The sequence below is a fragment of the Oncorhynchus clarkii genome, chromosome 2 (assembly GCF_045791955.1).
Source record: "Oncorhynchus clarkii lewisi isolate Uvic-CL-2024 chromosome 2, UVic_Ocla_1.0, whole genome shotgun sequence".
In the NCBI taxonomy this organism is placed as follows: Eukaryota; Metazoa; Chordata; class Actinopteri; order Salmoniformes; family Salmonidae; genus Oncorhynchus; species Oncorhynchus clarkii.
The window spans coordinates 29,541,221-29,567,246 of NC_092148.1; the positions used below are offsets into that span (position 1 = coordinate 29,541,221).

The following is a 26,026-nucleotide window of genomic DNA, read 5'->3' on the forward strand; positions in this document are numbered from 1 at the left end:
GGAGCAGGGTATAAACAGCCCACTGACTGATACCAACTGTGTCTGGTAGAAGTCCTGATGGGCGCACTTTCACCTCACCATGGGCTAGTCTGGTGATTGACAGATTGCTAAACCAATTCAGATCTGTCAACCAATTTGACTGGATTCTGATAGGTCTTTCTATGTGGATTACATCCAAAATCTAAAACCGTCATTTTGCCATACCCTTGACGATCTCAGTCACTTGACTGCCTGTCAGACTGTGACAGCTGGTCAATACGATGAAACAATGAATTATGTCATTTGGTAAGTGGAATGGATGGTGTGGATCTGTTGAGACCGTTTGGGGTAGTGATGTGCTATGTGATATTCAGACAGGTAAGGGAGGTTAGAAAGCTAGTTGCTCAGGCAAACAGACAGAGAGAAAGAGAGAAAGAATGACAGACAGGCAGGCATACTGACAGACAGACAGACGTTCCATTTTGATGACTTCCTAATTTTAGAACCAGTTCACCCTGCATTACCTTGATTTGGGAAGGCAATTAACTGTGTCCTGTTTCCTCACCCTCCACCCTCCCAGACATAAAACTGCTCTCCTTGCACTTCTCTCTCTCTCTCTCTCTTAAAACAAGACCTCTGTATCCCACCCTTCTCTAAAAAAAATGTTTACCGTAAGTGGAAAGAAACACCTGTGGATCCCCATGAAAACACTTCTTTTGAAGTTAGGGGGAGGCGTCGATCGTTGGTGGATTCAGCTCTAATGAGCGTGGCCTCTTGCTGTGATTATCCACAGAACACGATGCCATGGGAACGTAAAGAGGAACCATATCCCCAGGCAGCACATTGAAATTGGCAATTTCTTGCTCACAAATGACTTTCCACTCTTCCATGCGTGTCCTTCTTTCAGCACCTTTTCCATCCTCCCCTCCTCCTCTTCCCTCACTCAAATAATACAAGTTTGGTATTGGTTTATATTTATTTTCACGAGCACACTATTTTGGACCTCGTTCCCTGATTTATGGTTTATTGTTAAGTTGTTAAGGGAGGGAGAGCTCAGAGCTGTAGTCAGGAGGATGGTGGAGGGGAGGGGAGGGGAGAAGAGAGGGTGGCTGTGGCCTTTTTGTGAATAGTGCTTTTCCGAGTTCTTCAGAGAGCTAGCACTTGACTTCCACCGACATCCACTGCTTCAAAGTTCATCAACTTCTCTTACAGCGCTTATCGATTGGGCCAGCCCAGTGATCCAGAGAAAATGAAAAGTATGTAACTCCACTGAAGTTGTGGGAGAAAAAAATGACTCACTTGAACCATGATATACTGTATTCTGAAGTGTCTTACCTTACCCACTACTGTCTTTCTCAGTTGGATACAAAGGAATGATGTTGCGTTGATGCCTCTGCATATTAAATAATGTAAATCAGTGTTTGGGGATTCCACTAGCATTTGTTAATGAAAATACTGCCATGTCAGGGAATTTTGCCTCACTCATAGCCCACTGGTCAACAGCCCTTTCCCTACGATTCACCACTCACCACTACACATGCTGCTGATCTTTGATCTCTGTGTCTCTTATCTACAGTGGCAAGAAAAACCCTTTGGAAATACCTGGATTTCTGCATAAATTGGTCATAAAATGTGATCTGATCTTCATCTACAATTCGTATATATTTTAATCTTACTTTCCAGCTACGGACTGAATATATTCTTCTGCAACCCGCCTCACCAAAAGTGGTACAGATCTGCTATTTTTATACTTTAGAACTGGAACCCCCATCAGAAGCTAGCCAGCTAACTAGCTACTAGCTAGTAGTCAGTTAGCCACTGCTAGCGGTCTTCACCGTTAACTCGGACATCTGCCAGCCTCAGCTCGGTCAATACCTGCCAGTCTGCACAGCACAATATCAACCCAGAGCATACCGGACTGCTTTTTCTCAACCACATCTCCGGATTCCTACCGCAAGCTCTGAACCTTTACACCAGATCATCGCAGCTAGCTAGCAGCTATCTGAGTGGCTACTCCTGGCTAACGTCTTTGTCCCGAAGCAAGCACCAGTTAGGCCTAGCTCGAGGCTAGCTCCAGGCTATCTCCCGGCTGACCGAAGAGGTCCACCAGTCAGTTCTTGGGCTACAATACCTCTTTTGCCAATTGGCCTGGACCCTTTACTGCCGACACGGAGCCCCGACGATCCATCACGACTGGTCTGCCGACGTTGCGACGTCTGCTAGCCCCGGCCCGCTAGCTGTCTGAATCGCCGTGTCTCCATCTCGCCTACCGTAGTAGGCGAGATTAATCGGCTATTGCTACTCAATGAACCCTATGATCACTCGGCTACTGAATCGGCTCCCTGACTCATCTGTTGCTACTCAATGAACCCTATGATCACTCGGCTACACATGCCTCTCCCTAATGTCAATATGCCTTGTCTATTGCTGTTTTACTTAGTGATTATTGTCTTATTTCATTGTAGAGCCCCCAGCCCTGCCCAATATGCCTTAGATAGCCCTTTTGTTCCACCCCCCCACACATACAGGGACCTCACCTGGCTTAACTGGTGCCTCTAGAGACAAAACCTCTCTCATCGTCACTCAATGCCTAGGTTTACCTCCACTGTACTCACATCTTACCATACCCTTGTCTGTACATTATGCCTCGAATCTATTCTTTCACGCCCAGAAATCTTCTCTTTTTACTCTCTGTTCCGTACGCACTAGACGACCAGTTCTTATAGCCTTTAGCCGTACCCTTATCCTACTCCTCCTCTGTTCCTCTGGTGATGTAGGTTAGGCCCTGCAGCCCCCAGCACCACTCCCATTGCAATCTACTGCAGAGATAGCCTGCAGAGTTCTGTCATGCTATCCAGGTCTGTGCCCAAACCCACTTGTCCATAAACAAGTCTCTTACCGTTGCCGCTTGTTATAGCCTCAGCCCCCAGCAGTGCCCTGGACACCATATGTGAATTGATTACCCTCCATCTATCTTCAGAGTTCATATGCTTAACACCCCGGCCGTCCTTTAATCTAAACTAGATGCCCTCAATCTCACACAAATTATCAAGGAACCTACCAGGTACAACTCTAAATCCGTAAATATGGGCACCCTCTTAGATATCATCCTGACCAACTTCCCCTCTGCGTCATTGCCTGCGTCCTCAACACTGTCAAACACTCCCTAAAACACTTCAGCGAGCAGGCTTTTTTAATCGACCTGGCACAGGTATTCTGGAAGGATATTGACCCCATCCCGTCAGCAGAGGATGCCTGGTTGCTCTTTAAAAGTGCTTTCCTCACCAGCTTAAATAAACATGCCCTGTTCAAAAAATGTAGAACTAAGAACAGATATAGCCCTTGGTTCACCACAGACTTGACTGCCCTTGACCAGCACAAAAACATCCTGTGGCTTTCTGCATTAGCATCGAAAATCCCCCACGATAAGCACATTTTCAGGGGAGTCAGGAACCAACATACACAGTCAGTTAGGAAAGCTAAGGCTAGCTTTTTCAAACAGAAATGTGCATCCTGTAGCACTAATTCCAAAACGTTTTGGGACACTGTAAAGTCCATGGAGAATAAGAGCCAGCTTCCAGCTGGCTAGGAAACACTGTAACCACCGATAAATCTATGGCCGCCTTTCCTTCCAGTTCTCTGCTGCCAATGACTGGAATGAATTGCAAAAAATCACTGAGGCTGGAGTCTTATATCTCCCTCTAAATTTAAGCATCAGCTGTTAGAGAAGCTTTACCGATCACTGTAGCTGTGCACAGCCAATCTGTAAATAGCACACCCAACTACCTCATCCCCATATTGTTATTTATCCTCTTGCTCTTTTGCACCCCAGTATCTCTACTTGAACATCATTATCTGCACATCTATCACTCCAGTGTTAATGCTAAATTGTAATTATTTCGCCTCTATGGCCTATTTATTGCCTTACCTCCCTACTCTTCTACATTTGTCCACACTGTACATAGATTTTCTATTGTGTTATTGACTGTACATTTGTTTATGTGTAACTTTGTGTTGTTGTTTTTGTCACACTGCTTTGCTTTATCTTGGCCAGGTCGCAGTTGTAAATGAGAACTTGTTCTCAACTGGCTTACCTAGTTAAATGAAGGTGAAATAAAAAAAATACAAAAATGAAACTAATAACATGAAAACGTATAACCGTTTGTGTGTCTTTATTGAACACACCGGGTAAACATTCACAGTGAAGGGTGGAAAATGATGTGAACAATTGGATTTAAAAATGGTTGACCCTCCTTTGGCAGCAATAACCTCAACCAAATGTTTTCTGTAGTCGCGAGGAACTGTTTCAGTTCAGCAATATTCTTGGGATGTCTAGTGTGAACTGCTCTCTTGAGGACAGATAGTCTTACATTCTCCTGCAAAATGTCTTAATAAACTTGGGAATTCCTTTTTCTGTTGATGGTAGCAAGCTGTCCAGGCCCTGAGGCAGCAAAGCAGCCCCAAACCATGATGCTCCCGCCACCATAGTTTACAGTTGGGATGAGGTTTTGATGTTGGTGTGCTGTGCCTTTTTTTCTCCACACATAGTGTTGTGTGTTCCTTCCAAACAACTCAACTGTAGTTTCATCTGTCCACAGAATATTTTGCCAGTAGCACTGTGGAACATCCAAGTGCAGTTTTGCAAACTTCAGACGTGCAGCAATGTTTTTTTGGGACTGCAGTGTCTTCTTCCATGGTGTCCTCCCATGAACACCATTCTTGTTTAGTGTTTTACGTGTCATAGACTCGTCAACAGAGATGTTAGCATGTTCCAGAGTTTTCTGTAAGTCTTTAGCTGACACCTAGGATTCTTCTTAACCCCATTGAGAATGCTGCACTGTGCTTTTGCAGTCATCTTTGCAGGACAGCCACTCCTAGAGTAGCAACAGTGCTGAACTTTCTCCATTTATGGATAATTTGTCTTTCCATGGACTGATGAACATCAAGGCTTTTAGAGATACTTTTGTAACCCTTTCCAGCTTTATGCAAATGAACAATTCTTAATCTTCGGTCTTCTGAGATCTCTTTTGTTCGAGGCATGGTTCACATCTGGCAATGCTTCTTGTGAATAGCAAACTCAAATGTTGTGTTTTTTATAGGGCAAGGCAGCGCTCATTGATTGGACTCCAGGTTAGCTGACTCCTATTTATTTTATATTTTACCTTTATTTAACTAGGCAAGTGTAAAGGTTTTCCTCTTCCTCTGAAGAGGTGTAGCAAGGATCGGACCAAGATGCGGCGTGGTAAGTGTCCATGTTTTTAATATGAAAAAAACTCTACACTAATACAAAAACAATAAACGTGACCAAAACCGGAACTGTACCGTGTGGCGAACAAACACAGACACGGAAACAATCACTCACAAAACAACAGTGAAACCCAGGCTACCTAAATATGATTCTCAATCAGAGACAACTAACGACACCTGCCTCTGATTGAGAACCATACTAGGCTGAACACAGGAAAAACAACCTAGAAACACAAAACATAGAATGCCCACCCAACTCACGTCCTGACCAACTAAAACAAACAAATAACACAAGAACTAGGGTCAGAACGTGACAGCAAGTCAGTTAAGAACAAATTCTTATTTCAAAAGACACAGCCTAGAAACAGTGGGTTAACTGCCTTGCTCAGGGGCAGAACAACAGATTTTAACCTTATTAACTCAGGGATTTGATCTTGCAACCTTTGGGTTACTAGTCCAACACTCTAACCACTAGGCTACCAGCCGCCCCAATTAGCTGTTGGAGAAGTCATTAGCTTAGGGGTTTACATACTTTTCCCAACCTACACTGTGAATGTTTAAATAATGTATTCAATATAGACAAGAAAAAAATACAATAGTTTGTGTGTTATTTGTTTAAGCACACTATGTTTGTCTGTCGTTGCGACTTATCTCTGTCCATGATCACCAAGTACCCTTGCAGCTCGGCTGTGCCTTCAGGGCTTTGAACCTCCCTCCCTAGCCTTGCCTCCTTCTCTCCATGCCCATTAGTGGCTGCTGGTCTGCCCACTCTGCCCGCCAGCCTGGTGCCCATTGGGCAAGTTGACCATGTTAAGGGCACACTGATGAACAAAGGCCATCTCCCCAGCCTCCCCTGTGCCCCCGCTCAGTGGGCACATATACGCCAATCACATCAAAGGGAAGATATAACAAACACCTGCTGCGTTATTGTATTTAGAGGTAGGTGAAGGAGTCAAGCGCAGGAGAGCAGAGATGTCCAAGTAGCGTCTTTTAATAGGCAAGACCACAACAATAGGGTCAGGTACAATACCAAATAAATGCCCACGACAAAAGAGAACACAGTTACTCACGGAAGGAGGAAAAACAACGCTCCTTAAACTTATACACAATCGGTATATACGTGAAAATAACTGAGGCACAACCTCAACGAGCAACATGACACGAATAATCCCGCACTAACCTAAGCAGGCAACAGGTGTAATTACACACGCAGAAATGAAAGAAAATGAAACCAGGTGTGAATGAACCAAAGACAAAATAAACGGAAAAGGAAAAATGGATCGGCGACGCCGACCGCCGAGCACCGCCCGAACAGGGAGAGGAACCACCTTCGGTGGAAGTCGTGACAACGCCTCAATTACCGATTGGACTAAATATCGTTAGACCTAATACTGATGCTGTAATACTATGACTTATTAGTGAAGGACTATTGCTCTTAAATATGGAAGCATGGCTGTTTTATATATCGGCTAGAGCTCCATTGTGCCTCTCTCTTTCTCCTCATTGCTCCCCTATGAGGTCTAATGGGGGCATTTAAGTGGCCCGAAACCCGGGTCAGCACCATCACTAGGGCCCAGGACCCCAAACCAGCCATTGAAATAGGCTCTTTGTGGTGTTTTACTCTCCTGGCATGAATATTTTATGGAGTCTTAACGTCTGTAGACTCTGGAGGCCTCTTGGCACAGGCCATGCACAGTCTCCTAATGATCCGATTGGGAGCCAAGTGGGTTAAGTTCTCTGCTGGAGAGAGGTAGAGATGAACACATGCAGGCAGGCAGGAGCAAACACATGCACAAACACATGCGTGGACACACTGGCACACACACAGAGGCTGGCGAACACTCACTGCACACATGCACGCACACACAGGCACGCACACACACGTACACAGAGAAGAGTCACCTCGTAGTCGATCTTGAATCCTCAAATTGCTCGTTAGGCTGTTTTATCTTTTTTACATGGACAGGAATACAACATGCAATAATTTGATCTAAATGAATGGATTCTCTACGATAGGTCGTGTTTATGCTTGTGTGTGTGTGTTTGAGAGAGAGAGAGAGAGAGCGAGAGAAAGAGAGAAAAAGGGAGATTAAGAGAGATTCACCTAATACTCAGTGGACGGACTGGTTTAATGGTGTTTTACAGTGATTTCATATTTTAAAAAACGTACAAAAAATGTTTTGCAGAAATGATCCACCCTGTTTTTCATTAGTGAGATGAATGATAATATTTCAAAGTAAGTACTCTAGTTAGACCGAATTGGACGGCGATAACCAAGGACCTTGTACTTTAAATTAGTTTGTAAAGGATGTCAAAATGTTTCCATGGCTAAAGAAATCTATTATGTTCTGATTATACAATTACGGTACTGTAAACATAGCAGTACAGCCAAAGGAGACAGGGTGTTCAACATTCTGTATTGAATACATGTTCTCTATTGACATCATTTGACAAGGGAATTGATTTCCAAGCACGTTGTGCATTTCCCAGCGTCCCTTTTGTCAGATGCCAAGCCATCTGTATCATTCGAATTTCAAAACATTTACCCAAACAAACATTCCGTGACACTCTGTTTTTATTCCATTGAATTCATATACCTCTATGACTCAAACAAATCGCTCCCTCTAATTGCCATTAGGGCTGTGTTCAGTCGTTCAGTGGTCAAGCCAAGTAGAGCCAGCAGACAGCCATTATTCCTATATGTGAATGATCTAGCTACAGCACACCTTTCTGTATATCCTGCTCTCCTTTGTCGAGGTGCCTCCTTTATTTTCGGCTTGTGATAATCGACCGCAGGATTGTGCTGAGTCGGGCAGCTGAGTTAGACCCCTCCGGTGGCCTTCAGGGTCCTGCTAGGCTACTCGAGCCGCTCCCTATGTGTTTTTTACTGGGTAGAAATGTCTCCTCACCGATATAGGAGCCAGTGGTAATTGGTGAGGGGGGAAGGGGGAGGTAGGGTGTGAAGAGGTGTGGCGCTGATGTGGTGCTTTCTCTGCCAGAGATCCCCTCTTCCTCCCACAACTCCCTCCCCCTCCAGGTGATGACACAGCACCTCGTTAAGGCCTCGGTGTCTGGAGCTGCCACGCCAGGGTGGAAGGGTGATTTATTACCAATGATCCACCCTGCCCTTCTCAGATTAAAGAGACGCTTCCCAGCTCGTGGCCCAAACATAACAATTGCATTACACAGCATGTCTGGAGGGAAGGCGGAGAGCAACAAGCTCTTGGAGGCGCGCTATATGAATATTTATGGAGCCCCCTTCTTACTGTATGTGGTGTGAAATTATCCTTTTTTTCTGAGGTTTTGTGGTCAACACTGAACAGTATAATAGTATTTGGTTGTGGACTGTTTAAAGGAGAAGTATTTTTTGTTGGCTCTGGATGGCGTGCAAAAAAACATGCACAAATGCACATTGGCTGTGTTTACAAAGGCATCCCAATTCTGATCTTTTTTCCCACTATTTTGACCAATCACATCAGGTCTTTTTCAGAGCTGATCTGATTAGTCGAAAGAGCAATTAGTAAAAAAACAAAAACAGAATTGGGCTGCCTGTGTAAACGCAGCCATAGAGACACACACACAGACACATGGGAGGGAAGGGATTTGCATAAACACCTACGTACTCACCCCTACTGCATATAGGCTAGTATTATAACTGCAAACCTAGTACTGTATTTGAACAAAAGGTTATTCAGAGTTATTCTGCTTCAGTGTTTATTGAGATGAAATGTGTTGGGAAGGCTTCTGTGTGGCTCTACAGGGACTCACTGTAGTGTGTGTGTGTGTGTGTGTGTGTGTGTGTGTGTGTGTGTGTGTTTGTATATACTGTATGAGTGTGCTTACATGTATCAGTACTAGTGTGGTACACATGCTTCAATGCATTTCTTGGAGAAACAGACACATAAACAATACACACACACACACACACACACACACACACACACACATTGCTAGCAGCAAGAGACCGCAGTAGTACTGTGTCCCTTCTGTTCTCACTATATGTAGCTGTCAGTAGCGGTCAGTGCCGTTTATGATGAGGGAGGACGAGTATTTCTATTACAGCATGTTGGATGACTTTCATTCACATTCCACCCAGTTCAATGCAATCACCCAGTTCAATGTAACATCAATAGGTTTAGTCTACTACATGATACTTTTAAATGCGAATAAAACTAAATGCATGTTCTTCAACCGATTGTTGCCCGCACGCGCCCGCCCGACTAGCATCACTACTCTGGACGGTTCTGACTTAGAATACGTGGACAACCACAAATACCTAGGTGTCTGGCTAGACTGTAAACTCTCCTTCCAGACTCACATTAAGCATCTCCAATCCAAAATTAAATCTAGAATCGGCTTCCTATTTCGCAACAAAGCCTCCTTCACTCATGCTGGTAAGCATACCCCCGTAAAACCTACTATCCTACCGATCCTGGACTTCGGCAATGTCATTTACAAAATAGCCTCCAACACTCTTCTCAGCAAACTGGATGTAGTCTATCATCACAGTGCCATCCGTTTTATCACCAAAGCCCCATATACTACCCACCACTGCGACCTGTATGGTCTCGTTGGCTGGCCCTCGCTACATATTCGTCGCCAAACCCACTGGCTCCAGGTCATCTATAAGTCTTTGCCAGTTCACTGGTCACCATAGCAACACCCACCCGTAGCATGGGCTCCAGCAGGTATATTTCACTGGTCATCCCCAAGCCAACACTTCCTTTGGCCGCCTTTCCTTCCAGTTCTCTACTGCCAAAGACTGGAATGAATTGCAAAAATCACTGAAGCTGGAGTCTTATCTCTCCCTCTAACTTTAAGCATCAGCTGTCAGAGCAGCTTACCGATCACTGTACCTGTACAGAGCCAATCTGTAAATAGCACACCCAACTACCTCATCCCCATATTGTTATTTATCCTCTTGCTCTTTTGCACCCCAGTAACTCTACTTGCACATCATCATCTGCACATTTATCACTCCAGTGTTAATACAAATTGTAATTATTTCGCCTCTATGGCCTATTTATTGCCTTACTCTTCTACATTTACACACACTGTACATAGATGTTTCTATTGTGTTATTGACTGTACGTTTGTTTATGTGTAACTTTGTGTTGTTGTTTTTGTCGCACTGCTTTGCTTTATCTTGGCCAGATTGTAGTTGTAAATGAGAACTTTTCCTGGTTAGATAAAGGTGAAATAAAATACATTTAAAAAACACTCAAATGTTTTTTCCCATCATGAGGTTGCTACAACCTAGCCTATTGAATAACAGTTTACAACGTAGGTGCACATAGGTCGAGATAAAACATTTGAGGTGACAGTTGCAAACAAGAGTCATAACCGCTACAGACAGCCTACATCGTTGTCCCCATATTAGCTAAAGTAATGTCCTGGTCAGCATAGCTAATAGAACTAAGGCGTTAGTAAACCCGCTAAAATCATGCAGTAACGTTACAGTGTACAGTCAGTCAGCAGTTACACTGGCAGGCACAGGTAGTAACAAATTAAGAAAAACAAAAGCTTACCTTGACTTGGAAGAGTTCCAGTGTTGTGTTGGATAAGCATAGCCAGCTAGCTAACATAGCATCCCTCTGTTTAAGCAGGGTGTTTCGGTAGGCTAAACTAGCCAGCTGCATTTGCTAGCTAAGTAAGTAAAACTGAATGTGAAAAAAATCTCTCTTGCTTGCTTTTCCTTCATTTTTGTAGAAATGAATTTGTTGAAAACTGTTCAACAATTGTCTTTCTCTCTCTTTGAGTCAACTACTCACCACATTTTATGCACTGCAATGCTAGCTAGATACAGCTTATGCTTTCAGTACTAGATTCATTCTCTGATCCTTTGATTGGGTAGACAACATGTCAGTTCATGCTGCAAGAGCTCTAATAGGTTGGAGGACATCCCCAGGAAGTTGTCTTAATAACTGTGTAAGTCTATGGAATGGGGTGAGAACCAAGAGCCTGCTAGGTTTTGTATTGAAGTCAATGTACCAAGATGAGAATGGAAGCTAACTGTCCTCCGGCTAGCTTTTGAGGCTATTTGCAAAACAGTGTTTTTTTTTTTTTTTTTTAATTTTACCCCTTTTTCTCCCCAATTTCGTAGTATCCAATTGTTGTAGTAGCTACTATCTTGTCTCATCGCTACAACTCCCGTACGGGCTCGGGAGAGACGAAGGTTGAAAGTCATGCGTCCTCCGATACACCACCAACCAAGCCGCTGCTTCTTTAACACAGCGCACATCCAACCCGGAAGCCAGCCGCACCAATGCGCCGGAGGAAACACCGTGCACCTGGCCACCTTGGCTAGCGTACACTGCGCCCAGCCCGCCACAGGAGTCGCTGGTGCGCGATGAGACAAGGACACCCCTACCGACCAAGCCCTCCCTAACCCGGGCGACGCTAGGCCAATTGTGCGTCGCCCCACAGACCTCCCGGTCACGGCCGGTTACGACAGAGCCTGGGCGCGAACCCAGGACTCTGATGGCACAGCTGGCGCTGCAGTACAGCGCCCTTAACCACTGCGCCACCCGGGAGGCCCTCAAAACAGTGTGTTTTAATCAATTATTTTGTGAAGTGAATACATTTAGTATACTTAAAAAAAAAATGTTTTAACATTTTTATTTTTATAAAATTCACTGAGGAGGATGGTCCCCCCCCTTCCTCCTTTGAGGAGCCTCCACTGGTAGCTGTGCTTTCTCTCACTCTCTCTGTCTGTCTGTCTGTCTGTCTGTCTGTCTGTCTGTCTGTCTGTCTGTCTGTGTCTGATCGATCGATCACTGGAGGGGGTATTGCCCTGTGTGTGTGTTCAGTATGTGTGAGTGAGTGAGTGTGTGTGTGTTCAGTCTAACAATCTTAATGGTACTCTTTAGGCCCAGTGGGACAGTTCGGCTCCTGAGGGCCCCATGGAGATAGAGGTTAACACGCCATCTGTGCTGGAACTCAGAGGAGGCCCCTGGCTTACTCCTCGTTCCGTTTTAATACAATCGCTCTCTTAGTAGAAGTATAATGTTTATATACATCATCTTGAATGCAATTTCCTTGTCACTCACAATGTGTTGTAAGGGTTTGGAGGAAGGGATTTTCCAGCTCGTTCCTTCAAAGTAAGTTATTAGAGAGAGAGAACCAGAGAGAGGGAGGAACAGATAGAGAGAGAGAGAGAGAGAGAGAGAGAGAGAGAGAGAGAGAGAGGAACAGATAGTGAGAGAGAGAGAGAGAGAGAGAGAGAGAGGAACAGATAGTGAGAGAGAGAGAGAGAGAGAGAGGAACAGATAGTGAGAGAGAGAGAGAGAGAGAGAGAGAGTGTGAGTGTGTGAGAGTGAGTGTGTGAGAGTGAGTGTGTGTGAGTGAGTGAGTGAGTGAATCCCATGAGAGAGAGAAAACCATGGTAGAAATAGAGAACCAAACAGAGAATCAACATGATAATAAAAAAAAGAAAGATACACAGACAGACAGAGAGAGACAGATACTGCTGGAGCCAGGGTAGCTTGGCATTGGAGTCTTCAGAGATCAGAGTCCCTCTCATTGTGCCCGGCCTTGTCAGGGTTTGAATACTGTCTGTTCACCACTTGAGTGTGATTAAAGAAAGTGACTTCTAAATGGTTGCCTTGCACAATGAGCTGTGAGGGATTGCTGTCTTTGTGTGTGTGTGTGTGTGTGTGAAAAACACAATGAATCGCCACATTCCACACACTTTTGTTTATCTATTTCAAGCTTCTGATAATGCACGTGCACAGTTTTTCCCCCTTTCTCGCATTTTCCCTCCAAATGAGGATGAATGGCAAGAAGCCCGACGTAGAACATTGAAACATGTCAGAGTGGGGATTGACACGTCTAGGGATTTTTCTCATCTCCGTTTTTCTAAAACGTTTTAAATAATGCGGACATTCCCGCTGGGAGCAGTGGGTGTCCAAATGAGATGGGATGGGAACTGTACCGTTCTAACTGGGAGGAAGAGCGGGATGATGGTTTGATTGACAGCTTTGTGGGAGATGGAGAATTAAGACGTGGGATAGTATGATTGCCTGACTGACGCTGTCTTGTGTGTATCAGTGTGGAATAGGCTAGCACTTATTCCTTCCTTTATGCATCCCCTGAGAACCCACTTGTTACTTCTACTGCTACTACAATGTGTTCATCTCACGTACATCTCATGTATCTCATTCAATGACTTATTATCACATAGCAGGTATTATTGCAACATATGTGAAGTGGAAATGTAACTGACAACCTTGATGTCTCCTCCGGCAACATGCTCCAACCGACTGAGCATTCTGCACCATGTGCACTTGCACTTGGGACTGAATAGGCTCAAGCTCTCAGACCTTGGCCATTCACAGACCATTGCTTTTCATATCAGACAAGTCTACCCTGTTGCTGGGCAGAATGGTTTGAGGAAGGTGTGGAGTAGACAGGAGGTCAGTGCAGGTTGAGTTTACCATTCACTATAATGTTCACCTCAAGATATTGGGCTTAATAGTGAAGGCAAAACCTCTCTTGAAGCAATACACAAATGTAACTGCATGGAGGTGAGGTGAGAGCTATCTTAGCCTGCACGGTTGAAGTGGTTAACCCACTGTACCCTTATTCTCTTCCCTATGCAGTGCTGTTAAGTCTGCAATAGCAAGGGTGTTTACACGGGTGTACAGTACCTTCTGTTCTCTAAAAAACTCCTCTCACTGACTTCTGGATGGCCTTTACTTCAGTTTTTCCCTCTTTAATCAGTCTGTGTCGTCCCTCACTCCCGCCTTCCATCCTCTCTCTCTCTCTCTCTCTCTCTCTCTCTCTCTCTCTCTCTCTCTCCCTCTCCCTCTCCCTCCCTCCCTCCCTCCCTCCCTCCCTCCCTCCCTCCAGCTTTCACGCTGACGAATACTGACAGGTGTACCATACTGTACGTTTTCCTTCCTTTCCTACAGTCTTACCCTCTGCCAACAAAGTAGTATCCTGCTCATTGATTTAGCCCTCCCTCCATCTCCACCGTTCCATACATGCTAACTCTCTGTAGGTGTGTCCTGAATGCCTGTCAAAAGTGTGTGTCCTCTTTCACTCTTTGCGATGCAGAGGGATTTATAATTTAATACCAGGCACTTTGAAGGGTCTCACATAACCAGGGAGGTATCGATTAAATATCATTGTGACGAGGACCCTCACTGTGCTGGCTAAGCGGGAGATCTGCCATAATTAGGCATCCGGAAAAAGACGACAAAGCGCTGCGCCTTGCCAGTCGAAGCCCGGGCTTTTCTCTCTCTACCTCTTCTGGGTGGCCGACTGTCCACGTCGGTCCCTGCCCAGCTGCCGATGCCATGTTTTCCATAGCGTGTTTGTTACGCAACAGCTCAGTGATCCAATCCACACTGGAAGCACCAATTGGGTTTCTAAAAATGACGTTCAATGCCATCGATACATTTCCAACGTGATGCACTGCTTCTCCAATCAAAAATAAAAGCTTTCTTTAGGCGAAATAGGCTTGATACGGTTGTCCTAATCTCTTTTTATGTAATGGAAATGGGGGTGAGTATTGTGAGTAAAGCATTAGGAATGAATACATTCGGATACATTATCCAAAATTGGATAATGTATGGATTACTATATATAGCAACATTCTATATTAGATACAGTAAAAAAGACTGAAGTTTGCTGCTAAGCTGTGTGTTAAAACCCTGCTACAGGGGTACACAGGGTTTGTTCAGAGCTACTGTTGTGTGTCCATTCTAACACAACAGACCTGGTCTATATTAATGACCACCAAGCTCTCAATCCTCTCCATATAGGACATGACCTTACAGGCTCTCTCAATACAAACGTTCAAGCTTGTTTTTCTGCTAGCATTTTTTTTTGTGCCGTGATGATTAATAATTCATAATAAGAATAAGGTATGAATCACCTTGGAGAGCGCACATATGCCCCACTTTTATCAATAATGTGTGAGGGTCCGTACCTTGACAGTTTTTGTTAGTGCAAATAGGTGATTAAGCAAATTGAGAGTTTGGGACTATAAGGTTCTATCTTTGATCTGTTCAATGTTCTCTACCGAAATTAACTCAGCAAAAAAAGAAACGTCCTCTCACTGTCAACTGCGTTTATTTTCAGCAAAGTTAACATGTGTACATATTTGTATGAACATAAAAAGATTCAACAACTGAGACATAACTGAACAGGTTCCACAGACGTGACTAACAGAAATGGAGTAATGTGTCCCTGATTAAAGGGGGCGGGGGTCAAAGTCAAAAGTAACAGTCGGTATCTGGTGTGGCCACCAGCTGCATTAAGTAATGCAGTGCATCTCCTCCTCATGGACTGCACCAGATTTGCCAGTTCTTGCTGTGAGATGTTACCCCACTCTTCCACCAAGGCACCTGCAAGGTCCCGGACATTTCGTGGCGTGACGGACCCTCCACCTCCAAATCAATCCCGCTCCAGAGTACAGGCCTCGGTGTAACGCTCATTCCTTCGACGATAAACGCGAATCCGACCATCACCCCTGGTGAGACAAAACCGCGGCTCGTCAGTGAAGAGCACTATTTGCCAGTCCTGTCTGGTCCAGCGAAGGTGGGTTTGTGCCCATAGGCAACGTTGTTGCCAATGATGTCTGCCTTACAACAGGCCTACATGCCCTCAGTCCAGCCTCTCTCAGCCTATTGCGTACAGTCTGAGCACTGATGGAGGGATTGTGCGTTCCTGGTGTAACTCGGGTAGTTATTGTTGCCATCCTGTACCTGTGGGATGTTCGGATGTACCGATCCTGTGCAGGTGTTGTTACACATGGTCTGCCACTGCAAGGACGATCAGCTGTCCATCCTGTCTTCCTGTAACGCTGTCTTAGGCGTCTCACAGTACAGACATTGCAATTTATTGCCCTGGCCACATCTGCAGTCCTCATGCCTCCTTGCAGCATGCCTAAGGCACGTTCACGCAGATGAGAAGGGACCCTGGGCATCTTTCTTTCTGGGGTTTTCCGAGTCAGTAGAAAGGTCTCTTTAGTGTCCTAAGTTTTCATAACTGTGACCTTAATTGTCTACCGTCTGTAAGCTATTAGTGTCTTAATAACCATTCCAGAGTTGCATGTTCATTCATTGTTTATGGTTCATTGTACAAGCATTGGAAACAGTGTTTAAACCCTTTACAATGAAGATCTGTGAAGTTATTTGGATTTTTCGAATTATCTTTGAAAGTCAGGGTCCTGAAAAAGGTATGTTTCTTTTTTTGTTGAGTGTAGTACTCTAAATACCCCAATTCATATTGTTAAATCCAAAAGAATACACCATTCAAACCAATGAGGGTTCGGAACTTTAAAGCCAATTGTCTCAGAAACATCTTTTTGCAGATGGAACCTTACAAGCTCTCGAAATGTTGTCTCTGCAGCAAACTGTTGATTGGTGCATACTGGAACAAATTGAAGAGAAGGTGTATATGGTCTTTGGGACTGAGGCTGTCCTAATATGGACACCATATAATTTTTGCCTTAAGGACATTCGGTGCCAGTTCAATCTATTGCCCAGACTTAGTTCAGGAAAAACCATATGGTTAAAGGTCCTGTTGTCACCTTCTCTATGTGTGCCTTGCTCTAGAAGCCCTAGTTCTTCCCAGCATGCCATGTTGTCTGTCCAGAGCTGAGTAAAGACAGGCCAGTGTGTGTGCCCTGCTGAGAAACCGTGCTGGGCTGATAGGCTGAAGAGGACCAGCAGACAGTTATTAATGGCTGCCCCTTATTTTCACCTGCTCCTAGGGTAGTGGTTTACACACTAGGGGCTCATTGTATTTCCTGCTGGTCAATATTCTGCTCTTTTAACCCTTTACAGAGGAGAAACCTTACTAGTTGTGACCTAGTGTAACGGTAGCCATTTTAGGCTACCCTCAGCCTCAAGTCTCACCCCTTTTTGTGTCAATCTTCAACACTCCTTGAGGCTGAGGGTGTCCTGAAATGGACCCCATACCAGGCTTATCTTATCTACAGCTGCTGCTTATTTACAGCTGATTTTGATTGGAAAACCTAAAGTCTTTCAGCGCCTTTCGTCAAATGATCAGACAGTGAGTTTTCTCATTAATGGAAGGAAAACAAATGTCTTTGTAATGATTTTCTTTGCTCATCATGTTGTTGTATTTGCTACGAGGAAAACCGGTGATATTGCATCTTTCCCAGGAGATTTTGATAAAGCTGTTTGGTGGTAGCATATTCACTGAAGCGCTCTAAGCCATCTTGTTTTTCATGTCGAGTGTTGTCGTGCGAAAATCCTCGAGAGTCAGGTTGGAAAGCATTGACTTCCGACATCAGGGAATGGAATTGGCAAATTGCATTCTGATAAATGTGTGATTCATTTTAATCACTGGCTGCTATTGAACTGCTTTCCCCAAGAACCAGCCAATGAATGAGCCAAAGAGCAGTTACGACTGACACTGTGTGTCTAGCGTATTTACCCCTGGCAACAGTTTGCCCCCATCCATTTGCTCTCCTAGAAAGGTTGTCTGGGTGGAAGCGTGCTAGGGCTATAGTGGGTGCTATCGATTGGTGTGGTCTCTGATTGTGTGTGTGTGTGTGATTAGGTGTGTGTATGTGTGTGTGTGTGTGTGCTGCTGATGATCATGGCATGTTAGTCCTGTGATCCTGGCGGTCTCTGACCCTGGTCATCTCACACCGCCTTACTAATCACAACATTGTCAGGGGATGTAATTAAACAGGCCTGTGTCCTCCTCCTCCCCACTGGTGTGGAGCCATCAATAATGATCTCTATGCATGTTGTATCTACAGTTTGTGTGGAGCATCACATCCAGCTGTCTGCTAGAGCCACTGGGGAAACAGTGGGGAGTAGCAGTTAGGGAAGAGGCTTTGATTGACATTCGAGTAAACAAGCAGAGAGCGCTCTAATCTGGCTGCGTTACATAGAAATATATTTACTACGGGGATTCGGCACCCAGCTACTTTTGAGAAATGATCTGAGTGAGCCTGTTATCTATTGTTCCATGTATTTGACCATTTCTGTGTGGATTACTATGCCACTGGACCTGAGTATTAAAACTGAAAACACAGCTTCTGGCAAGTTTGCATTAATATCCCCGGGATATTTCGTGCTTTGGTTTCTCATTCTGTACAGGTTGCATTCTGCAATCACGACACACTCAGTTATTTTGTGCTTAAACTGCAGAGCTTCCCCAGTCCAGATGAAGTGAACACAGAGTTCAAACGTTTACCAAACCCCGGCATTTATGTCAAAGTCATGTTTTCCATTATACTTTCTATCCCTGGGGAGTGGAGCAAGACGAGCGTTTTATTTAAAAAAAACAACAAGTGTATTTCAACTGAAACCTGAATCCTTTGCTCTGAGGAAAATGATTTTGTCTGATATTGTAAACTAGGCTCGTCTTTCTGGCCCTGGCTGGAGTTATTGCCATGCAAACAAATTTGCACCATCAATATCCTTGATGCTAATCCCCAAATCATGTCTCAAGCTAGTTCCTTACTTTCACTGGATGCGGTCCTGCATAAATGATTTGTGTTAATATTGGCATATCTCAAGGCGAGAAAGCTTCTTTTGAAACGATGCCCACTCAAATTGGCTGGGACGACTATTCTGCAAAGGCTCAACAATGACAGTGAGTGTGCACCTGTGGTAACTGTTGCATCCCTGTGTGTGTGGATGGGTGAGCAAGCGTGTGTGTTTGTGAAAGTGTGTGTAAACCTGCATTTAGGCTGCAAGGCAGGATGTTGTTGTTTCTGCCTGTTTCTACCGTTCACTCTGCTCTCGTGGTCACTGAAAACCCGGCCTTCACTGATGTAAGCTGAGCTGCCATAACTCACTAGCCCAGGTAGCACCAGCTCGGCTCTCAACCTTTCTTGAACCTTGACCCCTTTTTTCATCAGTTTCTAGAGCTTTCAGATCTAAAGAATGTGTCTTCCCTCTCTGTTACGGAGGCTTTGGCTGTTATATGTGAGAACACTCTCTCATAGACTAATGTGTACAGAATTTGAGAGAAATAAGCTTTTTGTGCACATGAAACATTTCTGAGATCTTTCATTTCAGCTCATGAAACATGGCGCCAACTCTTTACATGTTGCATTTATTTTTGTTCAGTATATTAAGTTGCATGTGTGTCTTGGCCTAAGATGAATGCTGCTCGCCTGCTCTCAATTAACCTCTGGAGACCACCACAGGCTCATGCAGTATTAATGATAGAACTCACATCATATTACTACTGCGCCTCTGGAAGAAAAAAAAACAATTCCTGGTGTGTCAGTCAACCACATCAAAATTCTGACATGCTGGGGTGGTGTGGTGGTTAGCTAATTACCTCAGTGGGAGATTTACAGGAAGCAGGAATGATGCTTTTGTTTCAATATTTGCATGTATATCAGTGGGCTTAAGTGTTCCTTTGTGTTTTTATGATTGATTAATATTCAGAAGATCATATGCTACTAATATTCTTATCCTCGTTGATAGTACACTGTATTTCACTGCAAGAAAAAAATAAGCTACAACAGACTTCCAGGTGATTTGTACTGGAGGTCTGCAATCATAGTTGCCAGAAAGTCCAGGAAAGTTACAAGTTCAGCCACAGCCACACAGAGCACAAACTTGCATAGCCTTTACTCAACAACAAAACAAAATGTACGTATTAACAAATAAATTCTCTATGTTCATCGGCTCCTTGAGAGAAAACAGGAACGTTGCCTGAAACATTGCCTCGGCTGCTGTCAGTGTCCAGTCATGAATGTATGCATTCGTTTGATGAACGTCAACTAACTTCCCCTTCAGATTCTACCGAGCTAATTATAAACGTGTCGCTCGAGGCAGCAATGGATCGATCAAGCATGGGCTCTTCCAGCCATAATGATTCAATTGGGCTCCAGAGTGGTGCAGCGGTCTAAGGCACTGCATCTCAGTGCAAGAGGTGTCACTACAGTCCCTGGTTTGAATCCAGGCTGAATCACATCCGGCTGTGATTGGGAGTCCCATAGGGCGGCACACAATTGGCCCCGCGTCGTCGGTTTGGCCAGGGTAGGCCGTCATTGTAAATAAGAATTTGTTTGACTTGCCAAGTTAAATAAATAAATAAAATATTTTTTGTGTGTGTGTGTGATAATTGCATGCCTGTGTTAAATCCACAGCAAATCAATAATCCATAATTGACATTGCTGCAGGCCACCATTCCAGTTTGATTAAGGCCATCAGTTTAGTGACTGACCTGTGTTCTTAACCCCGTCACCTGTTTTTGTTTCAGATGATGAAGTTTGCCTGGGACAACTACAAGAGCTTTGCCTGGGGCAAGAATGAGCTACGGCCCCTGACCAGGAATGGCCACATTGGGAACATGTTTGGTGAGTGGTGTTTTGTGGCCCCAGGCTAAAAAGCCCCATATGCCCTCAATGAGCTGCTCGTGAAGGTCTTACGGTCTTTATCAAAAACAGTCAAATGGTCTGCAGTCATGGACACACTATTGTCTGTGGGTCTTAGTCGACCTCGAGGTCAAATAGTTTTCATTAATGCTAATCGCTCATAGAAGAGGTTGTTCTCATTGTGGAAGGTATTTTTCACTCGTCTACATTTTAGAGACGTGCAGGTTGAGGATCCCCTGGCTACCATTATTTAATCATCTTTGTTGTGTTGCATATGGTTTTACTCTAGGTGGAAAAGGCCTTCCATAGGCTTCCTGACTACCAGTGCATGTCATGTGCATTCCCCACTTGTCGGTGTGTATGAACCCACCTGTCAGAATGGTTCTTTCCAGGTGCATCAGACTGTGATCTGTCCCAGCAGCCTTTATACCACCTTGTCATTGTGTGGGCATTAATCAGACATGGTACCAGAAGGTTCCTCAGGTCCCTAATGACACGTGTACACACACACACACACACACGTGTCTGAGCGACAGGATATCCTGTGATAAAGCTCTTAATAAAAGTGTGATCAGCTTTTAATGAGGATTGGGTTGGCGGGCCTTTGTCTGTCTGACACGACTGAGTTCATCCACATCCTGTCTAATTGTGAGACAATGCTAACCTTTCTCTCTGAGGTTTGATGGCATCTCTTCTTTCTCTCTCATCGTGTCGTAGTAATACAATAATGTGTCTTCCAAATGGAACATGCATGTAAATGTGACTGTACTGTAGTATTCATGTAAATGTGTCTGTACTGTAGTATTCATGTAAATGTCATGCATTATGCAAATAGGGTGATAACTCTGCCTTCTCTCCCCATGTGTTGGAATTAAGACCGACAAAAGGGACCTTATCCAACCCTTTGCATGATATCCGGTTGTATTTCATAGCCCTACAGATGTAGGATTTAATTTGATCAACCTGCAGGACATTTAAAACTTGCTTATTTAAGGTTTTAAAAGGCTTCTAAAGTTAGTCATTTCCATTTTGAAAGTTCAAACTTGATTTTCCCTTACGAAAAATGTATCAACCCCTGCTAAAATGTCAATTCATCACAATCCACATAATAATTCTGTGACGTAGAAGTCTGTCACTGGCCGCGGGCAGCATTTGGTTCTTTAACGCACACACACATTCATCACTCCTCCCTGCTCCATTATCAGATAAGGTAACTTGTGTGTCGACCCACATTGTTAACTTCTCTGTCTTAGTACATACATTTCACACTTATGTCAATGTTCATATTTAATACAAGCAATATGTATTTTACCTATCGATGTTATGGATGAGCGCGTTGTGTGTTTGTTCTGTTCCTCTCTCTATCTCTGTAGCTTCCGGGTATGCTGGATAAGGACCCAAGCTAAGGGAATTGGGGCTGATTTTGTAGTGCCTGTCCCAAATGGCTCATTAATGTAAATGTGCATATTGAAAGACACTGTCAGTAGTTGTCATTTTGTAACTGTTATGTTGCGATATTGTTTCATAAACATGTTGCAATGGATATACTTCAGTATGATTAATTAATGGAAAATGTAGGTTTGACTAGGTAATTGCTTAATTAATTAGTGTTAATTGGTCTGAGGGGAGGGGCTAGCCCTACAAAAGGAGCCTCTCTTTCAGTTCATGGAGAGGCCATTTTGGATTGAGCTGTGAATGGGCCAGCATTGTTTTTAGCTGTCCCATAAGGTATATGTTTGGTGGCAGTACTGTTGTTTTGTTTTTGTTCCGGAATCACTTTGTAAATAAACACCCTGAAGCACAGAAGAACTTTTGCGGTTCCGCCATCTTTTTTATTTTGATAGAGGTTAGGTTTTCCAGTATAGCCTTCTGGCCTACTCTACGTGACAAATTCACATTTCCTTTTGCTGCAGGATTATTTTCCTCCAGTAGCAAATGGACTCAAATTAAAATGTTACATCTGTAAGTAACCATCTGTGTATGGGTTATCATTATGATCATTCTGGTAAAGAACCTTTATGGTAGCTGCCTGAAAGGTCCTTTAAAGAAATACAGTGCCTTGCGAAAGTATTCGGCCCCCTTGAACTTTGCGACCTTTTGCCACATTTCAGGCTTCAAACATAAAGATATAAAACTGTATTTTTTTGTGAAGAATCAACAACAAGTGGGACACAATCATGAAGTGGAACGACATTTATTGGATATTTCAAACTTTTTTAACAAATCAAAAACTGAAAAATTGGGCGTGCAAAATTATTCAGCCCCCTTAAGTTAATACTTTGTAGCGCCACCTTTTGCTGCGATTACAGCTGTAAGTCGCTTGGGGTATGTCTCTATCAGTTTTGCACATCGAGAGACTGACATTTTTTCCCATTCCTCCTTGCAAAACAGCTCGAGCTCAGTGAGGTTGGATGGAGAGCATTTGTGAACAGCAGTTTTCAGTTCTTTCCACAGATTCTCGATTGGATTCAGGTCTGGACTTTGACTTGGCCATTCTAACACCTGGATATGTTTATTTTTGAACCATTCCATTGTAGATTTTGCTTTATGTTTTGGATCATTGTCTTGTTGGAAGACAAATCTCCGTCCCAGTCTCAGGTCTTTTGCAGACTCCATCAGGTTTTCTTCCAGAATGGTCCTGTATTTGGCTCCATCCATCTTCCCATCAATTTTAACCATCTTCCCTGTCCCTGCTGAAGAAAAGCAGGCCCAAACCATGATGCTGCCACCACCATGTTTGACAGTGGGGATGGTGTGTTGCTTTTACGCCAAACATAACGTTTTGCATTGTTGCCAAAAAGTTCAATTTTGGTTTCATCTGACCAGAGCACCTTCTTCCACATGTTTGGTGTGGCTTGTGGCAAACTTTAAACAACACTTTTTATGGATCTTTAAGAAATGGCTTTCTTCTTGCCACTCTTCCATAAAGGCCAGATTTGTGCAATATACGACTGATTGTTGTCCTATGGACAGAGTCTCCCACCTCAGCTGTAGATCTCTGCAGTTCATCCAGAGTGATCATGGGCCTCTTGGCTGCATCCCTGATCAGTCTTCTCCTTGTATGAGCTGAAAGTTTAGAGGGACGGCCAGGTCTTGGTAGATTTGCAGTGGTCTGATACTCCTTCCATTTCAATATTATCGCTTGCACAGTGCTCCTTGGGATGTTTAAAGCTTGGGAAATCTTTTTGTATCCAAATCTGGATTTAAACTTCTTCACAACAGTATCTCGGACCTGCCTGGTGTGTTCCTTGTTCTTCAGGATGCTCTCTGCGCTTTTAACGGACCTCTGAGACTATCACAGTGCAGGTGCATTTATACGGAGACTTGATTACACACAGGTGGATTGTATTTATCATCATTAGTCATTTAGGTCAACATTGGATCATTCAGAGATCCTCACTGAACTTCTGGAGAGAGTTTGCTGCACTGAAAGTAAAGGGGCTGAATAATTTTGCACGCCCAATTTTTCAGTTTTTGATTTGTTAACCTCTCTGATCTCCCCATCCCGGATCCGGTATCAGGAATACAGACTCAATCTCATTACCATAACGCAACGTTAACTATTCATGAAAATCGCAAATTAAATGAAATAAATATGCCATCTCTCAAGCTTAGCCTTTTGTAAACAACACTGTCATCTCAGATTTTCAAAATATGCTTCTCAACCATAGGAAAACAATAATTTGTGTAAAAGTAGCTAGCTAGTGTAGCATTTAGCGTTAGCATTAGCGTTAGCATCCAGCACGCAACATTTCAACAAAAACATAAAAGCCTTCAAATAAAATAATTTACCTTTGAAGAACTTCTGATGTTTTCAATGAGGATACTCTCAGTTAGATAGCAGATGCTCAGTTTTTCCAAAAATATTCTTTGTGTATTAGAAATAGCTCCGTTTTATACATCATATTTGGCTACCAAAAAAACCCGAAAATTCAGTCCTCAAAACGCGAACTTTTTTCCAAATTAACTCCATAATATCGACTGAAAACATGGCAAACGTTGTTTAGAATCAATCCTCAAGGTGTTTTTCACATATCTCTTCATTGATATATCGTTCTTGGAAGCATGGTTTCTCCCCTCAATCAAATGGAAAAGTACAAGCAGCTGGCAATTGCGCACCAAATTCCACGCAGGACACCAGGCGGACACTTGGAAAATGTAGTCTCTTATGGTCAATCTTCCAATGATATGCCTACAAATACGTCACAATGCTGCTAACACCTTGGGGGAACGACAGAAAGTGTAGGCTCATTCCTTGCGCAATCACAGCCATATAAGGAGACAATGGAAAACAGAGCTTCAGAAATTCTGCTCATTTCCTGGTTGACGCATCATCTTGGTTTCGCCTGTAGAATGAGTTCTGGGGCACTTACAGACAATATCTTTGCAGATTCTGAAACTTCAGAGTGTTTTCTTTCAAAAACTGTCAAGAATATGCATAGTCGAGCATCTTTTCGTGACAAAATATCGCGCTTAAAACGGGAACGTTTTTTATCCAAAAATGAAATAGCGCCCCTAGAGATCAAAGAGGTTAAAAAAGTTTGAAATATCCATTAAATGTCGTTCCACTTCATGATTGTGTCCCACTTGTTGTTGATTCTTCACAAAAAAATACAGTTTTATATCTTTATGTTTGAAGCCTGAAATGTGGCAAAAGGTCGCAAAGTTCAAGGGGGCCGAATACTTTCGCAAGGCACTGTATCTGTACAAAGATGTGTATGAAGGCGAAGTCAGGTGCAGGAGAGCAGAGTATAATAAATAAAGTGCACTATATTATAGTTCCAAACCGGGAGCACAACAAAACAAACGCACTCAAAAAACGGAACAATAAAGTAAAGCGCTAAACGAACATCACAAGACATGAAAACAATTACACACAAAACATGATGGGAAACAGAGGGTTAAATACAAGTAGATTGATTGGGGAAATGAAAACCAGGTGTGTATGAAGACAAGACACATGGAGATATGAAAAAAGGAGCGGCGATGGCGAGAAAGCCGGTGACGCCGAACGCCGCCCGAACAAGGAGAGGAGCCAACTTCAGCGGAAGTCGTGACAGTACCCCCCCCCCCCCCCTTGACGCGCGGCCCCAGCAGCGCGCCAACACCGGCCTTGAGGACGACCCGGAGGACGAGGTGCAGGACGATCCGGCCGGCGACGGTGACACTCCCGCAGTAGTTCAGGATCCAAAATATCTGCAACCGGAACCCAGCACCTCTCCTCCGGTCCGTACCTCTCCCACTCCACGAGGTACTGAAGGCCCCCCACCCGACGCCTCGAATCCAGGATGGAACGAACGATGTACGCCGGGGCCCCCTCGATGTCCAAAGGGGGCTGAGGGACCTCCCGCACCTCAGGTTCCTGGAGCGGACCAGCCACCACCGGCCTGAGGAGAGACACATGGAACGAGGGGTTAATACGATAATAAGAGGGAAGTTGTAATCTGTAACATACCTCGTTCACTCTCCTCAGGA

General features: G+C 43.9%; 1 protein-coding gene across 3 annotated transcripts in view; it reads left to right on the forward strand.

Moving 5' to 3' along the window:
- LOC139366426 (mannosyl-oligosaccharide 1,2-alpha-mannosidase IC-like) overlaps window positions 1-26,026 on the forward strand; it is a 217,483-nt gene that overhangs the window by 82,864 nt on the left and 108,593 nt on the right. For all 3 annotated transcript variants that reach the window (XM_071103909.1, XM_071103903.1, XM_071103917.1), the window contains exon 2: window positions 20,437-20,533. In XM_071103909.1, the coding sequence (XP_070960010.1) occupies window positions 20,437-20,533 (97 nt within the window). The remainder of the gene's footprint in view (window positions 1-20,436; window positions 20,534-26,026) is intronic.